General features: G+C 39.1%; 3 protein-coding genes and 1 long non-coding RNA gene across 4 annotated transcripts in view; 2 read left to right on the top strand and 2 right to left on the bottom strand.

Moving 5' to 3' along the window:
• LOC144048676 (rho guanine nucleotide exchange factor 28-like) overlaps positions 1-6082 on the bottom strand; it is a 51768-nt gene extending 45686 nt beyond the window's left edge. Inside the window, 3 exon segments of the mRNA XM_077560898.1 lie at positions 1992-2133; positions 5258-5301; positions 5920-6082. Of these exon segments, the coding sequence (XP_077417024.1) occupies positions 1992-2133; positions 5258-5290 (175 nt within the window). The 5' untranslated portion in view covers positions 5291-5301; positions 5920-6082.
• LOC144048680 (uncharacterized) lies at positions 5115-10097 on the top strand. Its single transcript, XR_013293400.1, has 3 exons — positions 5115-5458; positions 7363-7680; positions 9803-10097. It is a non-coding gene; the product is annotated as an uncharacterized LOC144048680 (long non-coding RNA).
• Positions 7023-11268, bottom strand: utp15 (UTP15 small subunit processome component). Its single transcript, XM_077560899.1, has 12 exons — positions 11102-11268; positions 10582-10713; positions 10375-10467; positions 10099-10283; positions 9732-9910; positions 9523-9648; positions 8920-9055; positions 8718-8802; positions 8468-8623; positions 8184-8285; positions 7956-8089; positions 7023-7659 (listed from the first exon to the last, which is right to left on the bottom strand). The coding sequence occupies exons 2-12, from the start codon at positions 10669-10671 to the stop codon at positions 7359-7361; spliced, it is 1587 nt and encodes a 528-aa protein (XP_077417025.1). The 5' UTR covers positions 10672-10713; positions 11102-11268; the 3' UTR covers positions 7023-7358.
• Positions 11269-11418: 150 nt separating this feature from the next.
• On the top strand, positions 11419-15588 carry LOC144048679 (transcription factor BTF3-like). Its single transcript, XM_077560903.1, has 6 exons — positions 11419-11493; positions 12115-12183; positions 12252-12365; positions 13553-13754; positions 13828-13887; positions 15283-15588. The coding sequence occupies exons 2-6, from the start codon at positions 12115-12117 to the stop codon at positions 15327-15329; spliced, it is 492 nt and encodes a 163-aa protein (XP_077417029.1). The 5' UTR covers positions 11419-11493; the 3' UTR covers positions 15330-15588.
• The last annotated feature ends 1 nt before the right edge of the window (position 15589 follows it).

Below are 15589 nucleotides of genomic sequence, written 5' to 3'. Positions count from 1 at the left end.
TGTACTGCATCCGTGGTCCCTTAGGAAGTAACCAGTGAACCCAAAAAATGTGTAAATAAAAAAATATTCACAGCAATCACAGAGCTTCTAAGCTTCCTTAAACATTTCATCAAAGCATCTTTACTGACTGATAATGGCTACTGTGCTTGCATATTTCCTTCTGGAAAACTGTGATAATGATGATTTACTTTCTCAACAAAGGCAGGAACCTTTTGTCTTTAGCCACTTTGGTGCATTCACAGAGAAGCTTTCCTAGCGGGAACGCTGGCCTGTGACCGTTTGCCGTCTGTGTCAAACAGTGCTGGGGCGCAGTAATGTTGACATATTGTTTGTGGAGCCGTTTCCGTCCTGCGAGGAAGTTGATAAGATTCTGTGCATTTCCAGACGTCAAGTCACAGATTTTGTGAGTGTGTGCGCTTGCGTGTGTGTGTGTGTGTGTATTTGTCTGTACATGTGTCCACATATACAGTACATGATTAGAATGGTGATATAGAGTTCATGGCGATATCACAGACAGAATAGAAAACACCAATTTTCTGGAGCAGGAAGCTCCATATTTAAAGATGTTTTGTTTTACTTTTAGGAACACATGCAGTGGAACCTCTAACGTCCATTACACAAAAGGTGTGCAATTCGGAGAAAAATCTGTCATGTCAGGCAAAATTTGGGAGTTCATTTTTATGTGCGACACAATGCGAGTCATTAGCAAATCTTGCGTGATTTAAGATTAATAGGCATACAAGGGTGTTTTTCATACAAATTTTGCGTGTTTTGTAAAGACCTCACAGAGAACAAAGAGGAATGGTGTACATTATTGATGGAAATGGAAAATACTGGAGGTCTTCTTGACTAAAATGATTAACGGCATAGCAGATATTTATATAATGTAAATAATACCATGAAGCTGAAACTGGCTATTGATAAGTGTGAGAAGAACCAGAGTTTGCCAACCAACTGTTGCCAGGCCACTCCATTTTATGTGACATAGGGCTGGATGAATAATTAATTTTAATTAGAATTTCAAGGTTGTTCCAGCTATTTTTTTAGGTCAATTCAAAGCTCACACCGCTGATGTGCACCACTTACAATAACAACACTAGTTTCCTAAAACAGCCAAATTGGAGAGCTATAACCTCTCACAAATATTTTTTTTCTCTCAATGTTTTGGTTAGGAATGTTAAAATTAAGGGTGTCAGGCGATTCAATTTTTTTATCGTAATTAATCACATTGTTTCAATAGTTAACTCACGATAAATCACAATTTTTATACTCATTTTAACATAAAAGTGGGGACAAAATGTTACATTGAAATATGGCTGCACTTTTAGTCATGATACAGTAATTTCATAATAATGCATAAACTCGAGTTAAAAGTGTGATATTAATTTGTGTTGAAGTCATTTTTCTGCCACTAGATGGCACAATTTCATTTGTAAGATGGTGACAGCTCAGTGCATTTTTCTTTTCATATTAAAAGCTATTTAATCTTTAACATGAAGTAACTTGTGAAATTCTGCACATAAACATTGCCAAATACAACTTGACCCCAGTCCCCACAAATATATGCATTATTATTAATTTTATTACTGCTAATTTTGACGTGGACGTGTGTGCTGTGTTGCGACTGGAATTCCCCCAATACAGGCTTACCAAGTAAGGGGCGGTCATTAATAGAATTAGTGGCATTAAAAGAACTTAAAATTAACTCAAAATGAATGCACTAATTTTGACACCCCTAGTTAAAATGTTACTTAAAACAGTGCTGCTGCAGTTAATAAAGGTTTTATGATGCTGGCAACTTTACTTACGCCCCAGCTAACATATTATTTCATAATTGAACTGTAACGGTACTTTAAAAACAAACCACTGCAGTGCAGTGCTGGCCGCATTTTGTGTTAGCTAGCAACAAATTCACTCTATTCACTCACAGTTTCCAAATTAGAAACAACTTGGAAGTCAATCAGCGTCACAAAACTCTTTTGGACTTTTACCAGGCACTATGAAGCACAGCATGACGTCGCTCTGAGCCCTGGCGACATGGACCAGTGTGGATCCTTCCAGAACAATGAAGACTTCGGCATCTTCCTGCATGGAATCCAAACCCTCCAGTAATGCAAACACTTTGGCCTGGCCCTGAGATAAAAACAGTTGAAAGACGACAACGTGAATTAGAAGGATTTATATGTATAAAACTTGGGTTCATATAAAACAGATTTAAAAAAAAAAAAGTAAAAAAAAAAAGTTATTATTCTAGTGTAGATTTGTAAATATTTCAGTGGAACACTAAATCTGTCATCAGATTTTCTCTTGAGGGTACAATAAAAGTTCCCCTCAATAAAAACAGGAATGCCTCTTTAGCGTCTGCCACAAAGACCTGCACTGATCCTAACAGGCCAGAACACTTTGGACGCCTGATCTGAGGAAGACGAACGTGAATTAGAGCAGAACCATAGCGCAGAGACATAGACTGATCGGAGCCTAAAAATGTCAATTGTGTATGTAACAATATATCTGCTCTCATTAGACTGTAAATCTACAATTAGGAGGCCTTGAGCTGGGTTTGAGTTCTTTGAAATGTGGGCTATTGTTTAACTGCAGTACATCAAAACAAGTACAATTGCGAGAGAAAAAAAGTACAAGTAGGGACTTAATAACATGAGGATTGACAAATATGTACAAGATCTGCTTGAGCTTGGGACCAGCAGCGGCTACGTATCGGGGCTGAGCAGCATCAACATGTACTCTACATGTATTAATAATTCATTTCTAAAAGAGCAACTTCCATTCTAAAATTGTCTCCAAATAATACAATACAAATAAAAAAGGTATGAAAGACATTACGGAGATGTTTACAAGCGGAGAATTAGATAATGGACACTAATAGGAAAAAGTACCAATGATCTGATATCTCTGAGGAACTTAATAGCATCCTGAGCTGTTCTTTTGCATCCGACTGGGGGCTCACATTGAGTTGTGGCATCAATCGTGCAAGATAGTGTGTGAATTAGTCTGGGAAACCTATCAAGTGAATGAGGTAGCAGAAAATGAGATGTAGGCTAGTAAGCGAGCCAAAAGCACCAATTATAAGGATGACCTTGAAAGACTGTGTACATGGAATATTAACATTGTGTGGTAAGAGAGCGTGGGATTCACTAAGTATTTCCAGTTGTCTCCCATTCTCGTTCTCGTGTTCATATTTTTCCATGCTTTGGTACTGCATGGCAAAAAAAGGAAGCGATGAAATGAGAAATGAGCCAAATTTCTACTCAGATAAATGGAGACACGTTTTTGTTGTCATTTTTTAATCTGGATACACATGCCCATGTAATATTGGATGCAACATGATTAATGTGTTCATTCGCTTCTTTACATGAATTCAAACACACTACATCACCTTTGCACAAATAGAAAGGCCACCACTGTGAATTTGTATTAGCACTTGTCGTTATCATCGGTGAGCTGGAGGCTAACCCAGATGCATTTTGGAGAGCATACACTCTCCCAACAGGAAGGATTGTGAACGTCAGAACTGTGAGGTACTAGTAACCGGCTGCTAACCCACTATGTCAGGGGTGGCCAAGTTCGGTCCTCGAGAGCCACTATCCAGCCTGTTTTCCATGTTTCTCTCCACTAACACACCTGATTCATGATCAGGATCGTTGTCAGGCTTCTGCAAAGCTTGCTGATGAGCTGATCATTAGAATCAGCTGCGCTGAAGGAGGAAGGCATGGAAAACAGGCTGGATAGTGGCTCTCGAGGACCGAACTTGGCCACCCCTGCACTATGTTGCCCTTTATTTTGTGCGACAATTATTCCAAAAGAGAGGCCATTGTCATAAATAACATGTTAGACGTTGCAAATCCTGTGAGACTTCAGTTCAACCAATTGAGCAAATATCAAATATCCATTACATTAATGCTAATCTTGTGAGCCCGTTTATGGCGTTTTGCATTGTGATAGCATAGCATTAAGCAAGAAGACTTTTGTAAAGGAAAGTTATTTTGTTTTTTTAATACACAATGTATGTTTAGTTTGACAGTAAAATTCAATGAGGACAATAAACAGCTTGAAGCGAGCACTTAGCCTCTTTTTTTGCTCCGATCTCCGATCTCAAATGTTTGCACGCAAGTCAAAGCAAAAATGTGTGTTTGTTTGTTTTACTAATTAGTTGGGTCACTTGTAAGTCAAGGTACCACTGTAATTCCCTATCCAGCATTTCCTTAATTGTTTCAAAATCCAAACAAATTCAAGGCCGGCAGCATAGCAGAGTGATATGTGTTCCGTCGATGATGTTCTGTTGCATCAGGCATCTGTTCAATTCAAAAGTAATGTGGTATACTACAATAACTAAAAAAAAAATATTTCCCAATTCTCCACCTTTCATGGTGACATTGTAGCAAAGATCCGACTCATGGGAAAACAAGCAGCAAATCCGTCAGTGTTACAAATAGGGTGTGCCATTTATTTGTGTACCATTGCAGTGTGCTGATTTCATTGTGACAAAGAAAGCAACATGAACAAACATTAAAACGATTCAATGGACTGTAAAACAAACAAACTGAAGGCAAAAAAATATTTACCCTGAACACATAGATGTAAATATTTAACAGAATAAAAATGTATCAAATGCACGCCAAATAAAAGTTCCTTTCTAACTGTGAGTAATTAAACTACAAATAAAAAACAAGTCTGTGAATGAATCATGGTTAGTATTGGTTACTGATTTGCCAGTTATATAAACACAATGCCAGGAGGTTTCTATTCATTGTGGCACTGACTGATGGTTATTTTTCCAACTAAACTAGTACGATTCATAAGACCTATGTGACTCACTGAAAGACGGATGAAGGCCCCAACACGATCACAGCATAAAAATACTTCAACCTCAACGACCTTTGTGAAGAAAGACAGGATCCTTCAATTTATTCATAAACTACTACTACTCAAATGACGTGTGACATTATTTCATGACCTGCACTTGAGAGTAATGTACGTAGTTCTTATACAGTAGTATAGTCCAGAGGTGGGCAATCTCGGTCCTCAAGGGCCTGAGTCCTGCAGGTTTTGGAGGGTTCTCACTTCCAACACAAGCTGATTCCAATCAACAGGATCGTTATCAGGCTTATCCAGAGTTTGCTGATGGTCTGATCGACGCCCACCTCTGGCTATAGTCCCTGGGTTTTATTTTGTTTTCCCATTTTAATATACAAATTCAACAGTCTTAACATCAAGACTGCAAACTAGAGCACATACTCACATAAAGGGGCACTTTTCTTCTGCTCAGCTCCATCTTTGCTGCACCTGTTGGAAGAAAATGGCAGTTAAATAAATAGGCATTTGAGAACAAGGGATACTTTATAATGGTTATCTGATTTTAGGACTGCCTCCTCAGCTCTTGAACGGATTACCATTATCTGTTAGAGGTTTTATCGCGAGACTGGATTATCTTTTAATGAAAGTAAGTGGATCATCTTAATTATCAGACTTTATACCCAAATGTACATGGTGTTCTAGACCTAATTTGATAAGCATGCACAATAGTCAACTGCATTGTGTGTGTGTCTCTACTGGGAAAATCTATTGAATGTCAGTGCTGCAAGGGATCTGTTTTTAGTCAGATTGAGGAGCTTTGCTATCTTTGCACAATTGAATTCGTTTTCACTTTTACAGCACAGCGAATAATGCAATAAGACCAAAACTACATGAAATGCTGTTTTTTTGCAGCAACTATTGTCAGTGGGCTTACTATTAGCATATTTAGCACTTTTATTCTTAACAGTATCAATAATATATACTGTATAAGTTGTCTCGTTTTATGAAAACTTTCGTTTACCCAACAAAACTAAACAAAACTAAGCAGTTATCTTGAATGAAAAATAAATAATACTAAACAAATATTCATATTAATAGTGTACTTACCTTTACGGGCGCGAGACCAGAATATCGCAAAGAAGAACACCGACAGTTCACAGAAACAAGCAAGCTTGCCTTGGTTCCATTCTTCTTGTAACTGTGGTGTAAATGGCTAAATTTATTCGGCGTGGCTGCTATTTAAAGGGGGAGTGACCATGAGTGACGCTAACACACCGGTGGGCAACCTCATTTTCTCTGAGCAACCGCAGAGATTGACACGACTCTAGTCAAAGTTAGATATTTTTGGGATAGCAGTGACCTCTACAGCAAAACGCTGGTATTGCAGGTATCATGTGTGAAATCGTTCAAGAATGTTTTTTAACTTATAGAGGGATTCTTGTACACTTTCCAACATACTTAAGGGATATTTAGTTACGGTCTGCTGATGCTGAAACCAAGGTGACACCTGTATTTAATTTCTCTCATCTACAGTATTTATATAACAAAACTCTGGTATTTGAACAAGGGTGTGCAGCCTTTACATATTAACTGTTATCTACAGTATTAGGGGTGTTAGAAAAAATTGATTCGGCAATATATCGCGATATTACAGCGCGCAATTCTCGAATCGATTCGATATGCGGCCGAATCGATTTTTAAACATGATTTTTTTTTATGGGACTATTCAACAAAACGTCTTTACATTAACATAACATTAAGCCTTAATATTTTATTTCAGTGCTGTGACATGAAACAGACTGCAACCTGTTTGTTAAATGCAGTGGCTCAGTTATAAGTCTGAATTTTCAGATGAATAAATACATTTTCATACAAATCTTACAGTGCACATGTACAAGTTTACTGATTTGAGTTTAAAAAAAATAGCAATATTCAATTCTTAATTCGTATCGGGACTAATCGGTATCGAATCGTGACCTTCAACATATGTATCTCTATGGAATTCATGTCTCATGAAAAAAAAAAACTCTACAATCCGGAAATTAGGGCTACTTTTAGACTTCACCGAATCATGCCTATTTAGTGGTTGTGCAAATATTCTCAGGTTACACATTTCATGGATGTGTCAGAAATCAGGATGGGAGAATGTGCGCAAGCCGCTTTTAAAATATGTTCATCACTGCGTGCAGATCATACCGATGCCGAACGAGTTCCAATATTACAAAACTTTATTCATATCTTTTTAATAAACATGTTGATGTATACAATATGAAAACATCATACAGCCATTGGCAAATGCACACCCATACATTAACAATCGAAGTATAATTAAAAGACTTTTAATACAAATAACACCTTGATTCCTTTAAAAATCCTCATGAATACACATTTTATTAAATGTGAGCATTTAAAGGGGTTCCTGAAACATGGACCAAACGGATATTATCTGATGGATCTATGTGCTGCCTTTCACACGAGGCAAGTTGAGGCCGATGGGATGTTTTAACCCAACTTGTAACCAGGGTTGCATTCCATCCTACACTACATCAGGTGGCCGGGAGCTGAGGTCGCGGGGTACTTGCCTCCCCCTCGGCCAGGCCGTTGGATCTGTCCACACCTGGGCACGGCACCTCCTTCCTCGGGATGCGGGAAGCGAACACAGTGTCCAACATACCCAGCACTTGCAGGAGGTCTTGCTGGTAGTCGATTTCCCTCTCCAACAGATCCTGGAGACGCAAAAGCTGGCGGTCCACGATGGGCGATTGGCCGACGACCGACTGATAAATATCCAGGATCATCTCGGCCGCTACGACGAGGACGGGGGAGAACCTGGGGTCAACCAGGTTCCTGGATAAGATTAAGAAAAAGGTGAACATTCCTCATTAACTATTTATAGGGACTTTTTTGACATATGGTTCTCTGTTCACAACGACCCTGATAAACAGACACTTCTTTACATAAGAATATAAGAGCATTCTTAATGATAGTTAAAAAAAAAAATCATTATTAGTATGAATACAATATTATTGTATGTAGGGCTGTAGCTATCACAGTTTTAAAAAAAGAGTATTCTACCAATCATTCATATTTATTAATCAGATAAATATTGATTTTTAACATACCACACGATATTAAAGTCTCACCCTATTAAAAAGTTGAGTAGCTGAGAGACTTGCTGTTCATCCCGTCCCGCTAAAGCGTTTTTCAAAGTTCCTCTTCGATCCAACTCCTTTATAACAGCGACTGGAATCTCCGGCTTTCTGTGTCTCGTCCAATACTGCAACCCAAACAAACATTTTATTCATTAATTTTTACGTTTTGCGATCAAATACAGGCTGATGGTGAGCTGAAGGACATAGATTTGAAAATACCTTTAGAGCTATATCAAAAGCCTTGGAAACATTGAATTTCTTCAGCTGTTTGTCATACTGTGCCAGATGCTCTTTCACAGGCTTACTGACAAGATAATCATCCTGTGGAGACAGACCAACCCACTGATTAGGAGACAAGACGAGAGCAATCAAAACAGTTTTCATATTAATCACATTGCCCTTGCATCTGACCCATGTTTTTAAACAATTTACTGTACTTATTGCTTCTATAATTAAATAGCCACAAATAGGGACAAAGGGGCAACGATGTCAATAACGCTTACATGTTCAGGGACGTAGTTCTTTCCTTTTACAAACACACGATATGTGGGTCGCCGCCTGTTTTGACCCGACGGTTCAGTTGACTCCTCAGGGGGTTTTCTGTGTTTGATGCTCAGGATACCGTTGGTCATACCGACAGCAATAGTCTGATCGTCTGGCTGTAGTAAGGAAAAAAAAAGATTACCGCTGCATTTAAACTGATTAGTTATACAAGTGTAAATTAAAGATAAAGCATTGTTTTCATTTCCTTACAGCCAAAGCCAAACTGAGAATAGAGGTAGGGTAGTCAAAGTTGTGCACCACTTTGTAGGTGGTTGTGTTATACACCTTCACATGCCTGAACAGACAAACAAACACCAAACAAAGATTGCACAAAAAAGTCAAATAAATAAAATCCCAATTCCAACAGGTTTAATAGCATTACTGTGTCATGCGCAAGTTGTAGATGATGTACCTGTCCAGGGAGGCTGACAGCAACCTTTGGCCACTGCTGCTAAGACACACACAGGTGACAGTTTTGTGATGGTTCCTCAGTGACACCAGGGGTTGGCCGCATTTCAGCATATCCCACACTTTGACATACCGCCCCCCTGGAAATGCCAGACACAATTACGGTTATAAAGTTGAAAAGTGAATAACAGTACAAGCCTTGACTGAGGCTTCCATACGTATTTTTTTTTCTTTACCAATATTGTGAAAATGAGCGTTTCCTCTTGGGATAAATGTCCCTTGATCAAATCATGCATGTTAACACGGGCCAACAATTTCCATAAAATAAACAATCTAACTACATGGGTCATCTGATCCATGTCTTATGTCAAAGAATATCGCCATCAGCTTATCCTCGAGCTCTGTCACGGAATTACATAGGTGAGCCAAGGCCACCTCGGCAAAATAGTTGCGGCTTGGAAGCACATAAGCGTGATTTGGCTGCTTTTCATATCAGATGAAAAACAATTTGAAAATGAATGGGCAAAATCATTCATCTACAATTAATTAATTACAATTAATCTACCATTACAGTTCTATTGCGTTTGAGACAACAACTATTACATACCTGCTGAGACAAGAAGTCCCTCAGAAGGGTACAGAAGCACACTTTCCACTGGCTGGCCATGATCCATAGTCATTACAGACTTGTCAACTCTGGCATCAAACAGTTTAAGTGTGTGATCATATGATCCTTAAGAGGGTGAAAAAACAAAAGTCACATTTTGCATTTGTCCTCATGCTGTATTAGCTGTCACGTCATTACAATTTAATTACCCGTAATGAATAGATCTCTGTTGAGTTTACTGGTAACGCCACAGCGAATGTAATCTGTGTGTTCTTGGTAGGTTGTGAGCTCTGTTGCATTGGGGATGTCCCAAAGCCGGCAGGTGTAGTCGTCCGACCCGGTGACGATCTGGTACCGATCCGAGGTGAAGTCTGTCACGTGTACAGCCCTGAGCGGATTTAAATAACAAGAGGATAAGACATCTCTGTACATGGTCATGAACAAGAGGTATCAAGCTTGTACATTTGTAAATATTGTCAGACACTTCAGATCAACATTCAATTCAGTCGATAGATCACTCAAGAATTCATCACTACGCTTCTGAAAATAATTTAAAAAAAGATGTCTATTTCCTACTTTGTGTGTCCTGTGAATTTCCTGAGCGCCACTTTGCCGCTAACATCAAACAGTCGCACAACTGAATCCTCACATCCTGCCACGAGGAGCTGACCATCTGAACGGAACCTCCCGCAATATGCTGTGTCTTTAAATCGTGTGAACGATTTCACTGGCTCCTGGGAGAATGGGCCATAAATGTGGATCTAAGAGGGAGAGGGGAAAATAGAAACATGCAAATAAATGCGAGACGCATGGTATCATAAAATTGTAAGTGGATAACACAAGCCTTCATACTCGTGTAAATGCTGTTACAGCGAAGTTGTGTGGGGTCACAGGAGAGAAGTCGATGTTTGTCACTGATCCAAATTCTTTTATCTGGACTGGAGCCTGTTTTGAGGAAAAACGTTAATACAGTATCACAACTGAGAATCAAATGTACATAAATATGGAGAATAACTCCTTACATTACCACATATATTTAACAGACCTGGAGACACTCACCTTGTAGTTTTTCCAATACAACGTGTCCTGTGTGACTTTCTCACCAAGTTTAGGGTAAACTGGAATTTTTGTAGGTTTAAATGAAGCCATTTCTGTGTGTGTGAGATTCCTTTTTGTCACAAAATATTGTACCTGGTAAAGTAGACATAGGGGGGGTGGGGGGGTTCAAATGTTATGTTAAGCAGCAAGATCAGGAAACCTGGTGGTTTGTCACCGGGCATATTTAAAACTGGTACCAAACACTTGACATTTATATGAAAGTGGTAGCAATACATTCTAACAACCTAAAAACACAGCTAAGAAAGGTCGGTTAAAATCTTGTTGCACAATAACATGTTTTATAACTTCTTCGAATATTACAGCAGGGCTGTACAGGAATACCGCTCTTGAATCCACCATTACAATACAAATTTGAAAACAAAACTACAAGACGTGAGCCAACGTGCTCAAAGAAGCAGAGTTACGTTAGCCCACTCGCACGTTTACATTTTCAACTATATCACCGCTTGGGTAGCCTTACCTTTTAAAATACAAGTCCGGTGGATGAAAATGCTCCTTAAATACACATTTTTAAAATGGCAAGCTATTAAAGTCGCTTACATAGCTGAACCAAAAATTACGCATCATTCACATCAATTTATCACGTTGCCTCAAGCTGCTACGGAGGCGGCCATGATGGTTACAAGATCCACTTCCGCTTCTTTTGTAACGTAACTTTATTGTTTAAGGAAAATTACAAATACGTTTTTTAATAACAATTTACATGCATTTATGAATATTTTACATACATTATAACTATTTAATCATATAAAAAAATAAAATAATAGTTTTCCTGAAAGCGTCACTTCCGGTTCCTGCCCCTTTCTCCGAGCGTCTGTCGGCTGTGTGAGTCGCGTGTTTACACACTCCCAGGTCAGTTCGCGTAATTACAGTCTTTATCAAATAATCCAACCTCTTTTAATTTTCATTATGTGATATGCGTAGAGTTTTTGACATGATAGGCTGTTTAAAAGGCTAATACAACCACCAGATGTGTGCAAATGTCGACTTGAAGAGGCCTTAGCGAGCCTATTAGCTTGGGTGGCTATCTATGAGGTTTCTTAAGAGCAAGGCTGATAGAGTAGCACTCTATTCAGCATAGCTCGACTCATTGTTGGCTAACGCTAGCAACCAAGGGTATAAGGCTAATGGAACGAGCTAATTGCATGTGAGAGTTGTCCATGATATTGGTGCGCTTAGTCAAAACTTTGGTCTGCGGCTATTTTTAAGGCGGATGGCAGTTGAACCCTCCAAGGTTGGGTTTGAGAGATTTTCATGATTGACAGTTTACTATCATTGCAAATTTTCTTACGTAGAGCCTGTATTTGAACGACATTTAATCAAATTAGCTTTGTTTTCGTGGTCATCTCAAAAGCTATACTGTTAGTGATTTTTCAACACACACAAAAAACTGATGCTTAGAGCTAACTTTTGTGCAGACACATTGTGGTTCCTTAAGCCTTTCAAATTCAAACATTTTTTTTCTGATCTCAGATGAAGGAGTCCATAATGAACCAGGAGAAGCTTGCCAAACTGCAGGCGCAGGTCCGCATAGGTGGCAAGGTCAGTTGGCCGACCGTTTTAATTCCTGTAAACCACTTCTGTTAGCTGACATGCTTTCGGATTTGCAGGGAACAGCTCGCAGAAAGAAGAAGGTGTTGCACAGAACTGCGACGGCAGATGACAAGAAGCTGCAGTTCTCCCTTAAGAAGCTGGGAGTCAACAATATCTCCGGCATTGAGGAGGTACAAATGACTGAGTCAGACTTGGAAACACTTGCCTCATGAAATACAATGCAAGGGCTGTATACAGCTCCACTAGGAAGTACTAAAACATTTTGCACCACTTTTATATACAGGGTTACTCAAGTTTTAAAGGGACTGCAACATGAAAAATCAACTTTTTGGAGCTTTTAGTCATGTTAAAATGCTAAGTCCTCACCAAAAACATGACCAAAGTTGTGTTTTCCTCAATTTGCCCCTGTATGAGAAATTCTAGGTTATTCTGCTCTCCAAGCACCAGCCCCTCCCAACCTGAGAAAACGAGCTGTTGGCACGGTTTGGCGTCATTGCGTGCGGCCTCGCACTGCCTCTGCGGACTAAACGCACGTCCACTTTCTCTGAGACCTCCCTCCATGGGATGATGACAAAAGTAGTTTTTATCAATAAACATTCTGTCCAAATGAATTCAAAGCAATCAATTATTCTTCACATTTGCAATGCCAAATTGCAATGAAATGACAATTGGCTGTCTTAAAATCAATTGCCTGACACAGTTGTAAACTACACTTTGCGCTGATAAATTCAAGTGAATGGATGGTGTATAGTGGATAGTACGCTCGACCCAAAAGTAATAGGGCGCGGGTTCGTGACCCGCTGTGGTGCTTTCTTTTTTTTTACCTCATCCTTCTTTCCACTAACCTCTCTGTTCCTCTCTTCCACAATTTCTTGCGGAAAGGACCTGTTTTGTTTCAAATGTTTATACAAGAATTGATGGCTTGCGTAACCAAACGCAGAGATCTAGCAGGCTGAAATTTAGAGTCCATTTTAAAAAATCGGCTTCAAACCTATCTGTATGTTTCGTGGGGGCGTTGCGCGAAGCAGCCGGCTCGAACAACGTCATGAGAGGGGCGCGGAAGCCACAGTGGGAGAGGCGGGGTTTTACTGAACCGAGCATTTGACTTCTGGGTAAGAAAAATAGCCACCAAAATAACTCCTATTTTATAAGAAATTACATCGCGATTATGTCAAAGGTAAGATTTCATCATTAAATGCCTATAGTTAATTGTGGAAGGGCTTAAAATACAATGGTGTAGTCCCTTTCAAAACTTGAATATGATTCAGTCCCGTCTTTAAAGATGTTAGTTTCTTGGCGAGAAGAAAAACGGTTTGCCACTATTAAAACTCACAATTTTTCCCCATTGTCTCCTAAGGTGAATATGTTCACAAACCAAGGCACAGTCATCCACTTCAACAACCCAAAGGTGCAGGCATCCCTGGCAGCCAACACCTTCACCATCACGGGCCACGCCGAAAACAAACAGCTCACAGAGATGCTCCCGGGAATCCTAAACCAGCTGGGAGCGGACAGTCTCACCAGCCTCAGGAGATTAGCGGAGACACTGCCCAAACCAAGTATGAGAGACACTTTCCACTCATCCTTCTGCCTGGCAGAGTCCACAATCACCAATGTTTGTGTTTTTCCTAGCCGGGGAGAGCAAAACACCCATGGTCGCTGTCGAAGAAGAAGAGGATGATGAAGTTCCCGGTAAGCAATGCAATGGCGTCATGTGATTTATACATCCACTACTCACAGAGTTAGGGATCATCAACGTTTGGGTACAATTTCAGGATAAACCTATGATGTGTGTTACAAGATTTACAGGTGAACTTATTTGACCTTTTTTAAACTTTTGGATGCACATTTCCAATTGTTCAGCATTACATTTTGCACCACTTGCTGTTCTCTAAAAAGGAGCTGAATAGCAACTTTCACAACAGGATTTTGATCCATGAATTGACCACCATATTTCCTGTTTATTTAACCTATTAAGGCCTTAATGTGCTTGGCAAAACATGCCTCTAAAACCTGAACATTTCCTGGAAATTCAACAATATTAAAAATAATTGATATATCAGCTCCTGAAGCAGATAGAAACATAGTTCCAAAAACATTTTAGAGTTTGCACCTATGGCGTTCACACAAACATAAGTTTATTATTATGAACCTTCAATATATATTTAACCCTGGAGAACCCACGGGGTCAAATTTGGCCCCTATAAATTCTGCTACTCAAATAACAAAGACCTTTATTTTATTTTATTTTACAAATTTAACTTCAAAAGTCCAGTGCCACTTCTGACCCCTGCATGGGGCCATCTAGTGAATGAATATTGCACTTACATGAGCCAGAGTGGTGGTGACAAGATGGCTGGCAACATGCTGTTTTGTTGAGCTGGAAATCAATCCAAACAAAACCATCTTCTCAGCAAACCATCAGATAGTAAAATTGTGTTTTTTTTTTTGTTAATCTATTTCATATCATGTTGCAGAATGCCTAGGAGTATGTTTTATATATATATTTTGATAAATTAGCAACTCTGAGCTAGTTAAAAAAAACAAGGGTTAAAATTGAAAAAACATATATTTTGGTGTTCAGTGAACTTATAGCAGTCATTTAATGTATAATTCATAATTTTCCAAAGAGGAAAAGGGGTTCTTGGGTTCTCCAGGGATAAAAAAAACAAACAAAAAATGTCGCATCTGCGGGAATATATTTACCTTCAACACTGGATGGAGCACAGTTGGAATAACCTCGGGGATCGGGGTAATTATTCGTCGTCCATTCCGCTACAAAGCCCTCAAAATTTTCAACATCCTCATTGTCTACAAACATTTCTTAACATTCGAACTGAACTCTTGTGAATCAAAATCGAATTGAGGAAATTCCAGCTCTACTACAGAGCAGATAATTGTGCAAAAAGTACAGAAAAATTACAATTACTAAAATAAAACAGCTGGACATTCAAAAGTTTAGAGAAAGTCAAATGAAGTCCACCTGTTGTATAGTTTATTTTAGGTTCATCCTGAAATAGCCCTAAGTAGCCTGAGAAGTGTATAACAATCATCATAGACCCTCCTAACCACTCTTTCATATTTCAGATCTTGTCGAGAACTTCGACGAGGCTTCAAAGAACGAGGCCAACTAACATACCCCAACAAACACAAGGTCTAAACTCGCCTCATTTTCTAGGTGACCATGCCAACTCCACGGCAAGTTGATTTGAGATCAAATGAGTAAAAGTGAGCCTCCCTGCCCTCGACTACACCCGTCTCTGTCATTCTGCAGTAAAAGTATTTAATTTAGTAGTTCTTTCTTAATGCTGCAACCTCATGCTTTGTGATGCCAACACACTCCAAATGTTTTAGTGGAATTAATCACGTAATAAAGATGACATTTAAACACAAT

The sequence above is a fragment of the Vanacampus margaritifer genome, chromosome 3 (genome assembly GCF_051991255.1).
Source record: "Vanacampus margaritifer isolate UIUO_Vmar chromosome 3, RoL_Vmar_1.0, whole genome shotgun sequence".
NCBI lineage: Eukaryota > Metazoa > Chordata > Actinopteri > Syngnathiformes > Syngnathidae > Vanacampus > Vanacampus margaritifer.
This window is presented reverse-complemented; position numbering and strand designations above follow the sequence as displayed.

Coding starts and splice junctions, on each gene's coding strand:
- utp15 (XM_077560899.1), bottom strand. CDS start 10,671: ATGGCTTCATTTAAACCTACAAAAATTCCAGTTTACCCTAAACTTGGT. Junction 8,286..8,467: donor AGAACTACGTCCCTGAACAT/GTAAGCGTTATT, acceptor CTGTCTCCACAG/GATGATTATCTTGTCAGTAA. Junction 7,660..7,955: donor CTACTCAACTTTTTAATAGG/GTGAGACTTTAA, acceptor AATCTTATCCAG/GAACCTGGTTGACCCCAGGT.
- LOC144048679 (XM_077560903.1), top strand. CDS start 12,115: ATGAAGGAGTCCATAATGAACCAGGAGAAGCTTGCCAAACTGCAGGCG. Junction 12,366..13,552: donor ATATCTCCGGCATTGAGGAG/GTACAAATGACT, acceptor TTGTCTCCTAAG/GTGAATATGTTCACAAACCA. Junction 13,888..15,282: donor AGAGGATGATGAAGTTCCCG/GTAAGCAATGCA, acceptor TTCATATTTCAG/ATCTTGTCGAGAACTTCGAC.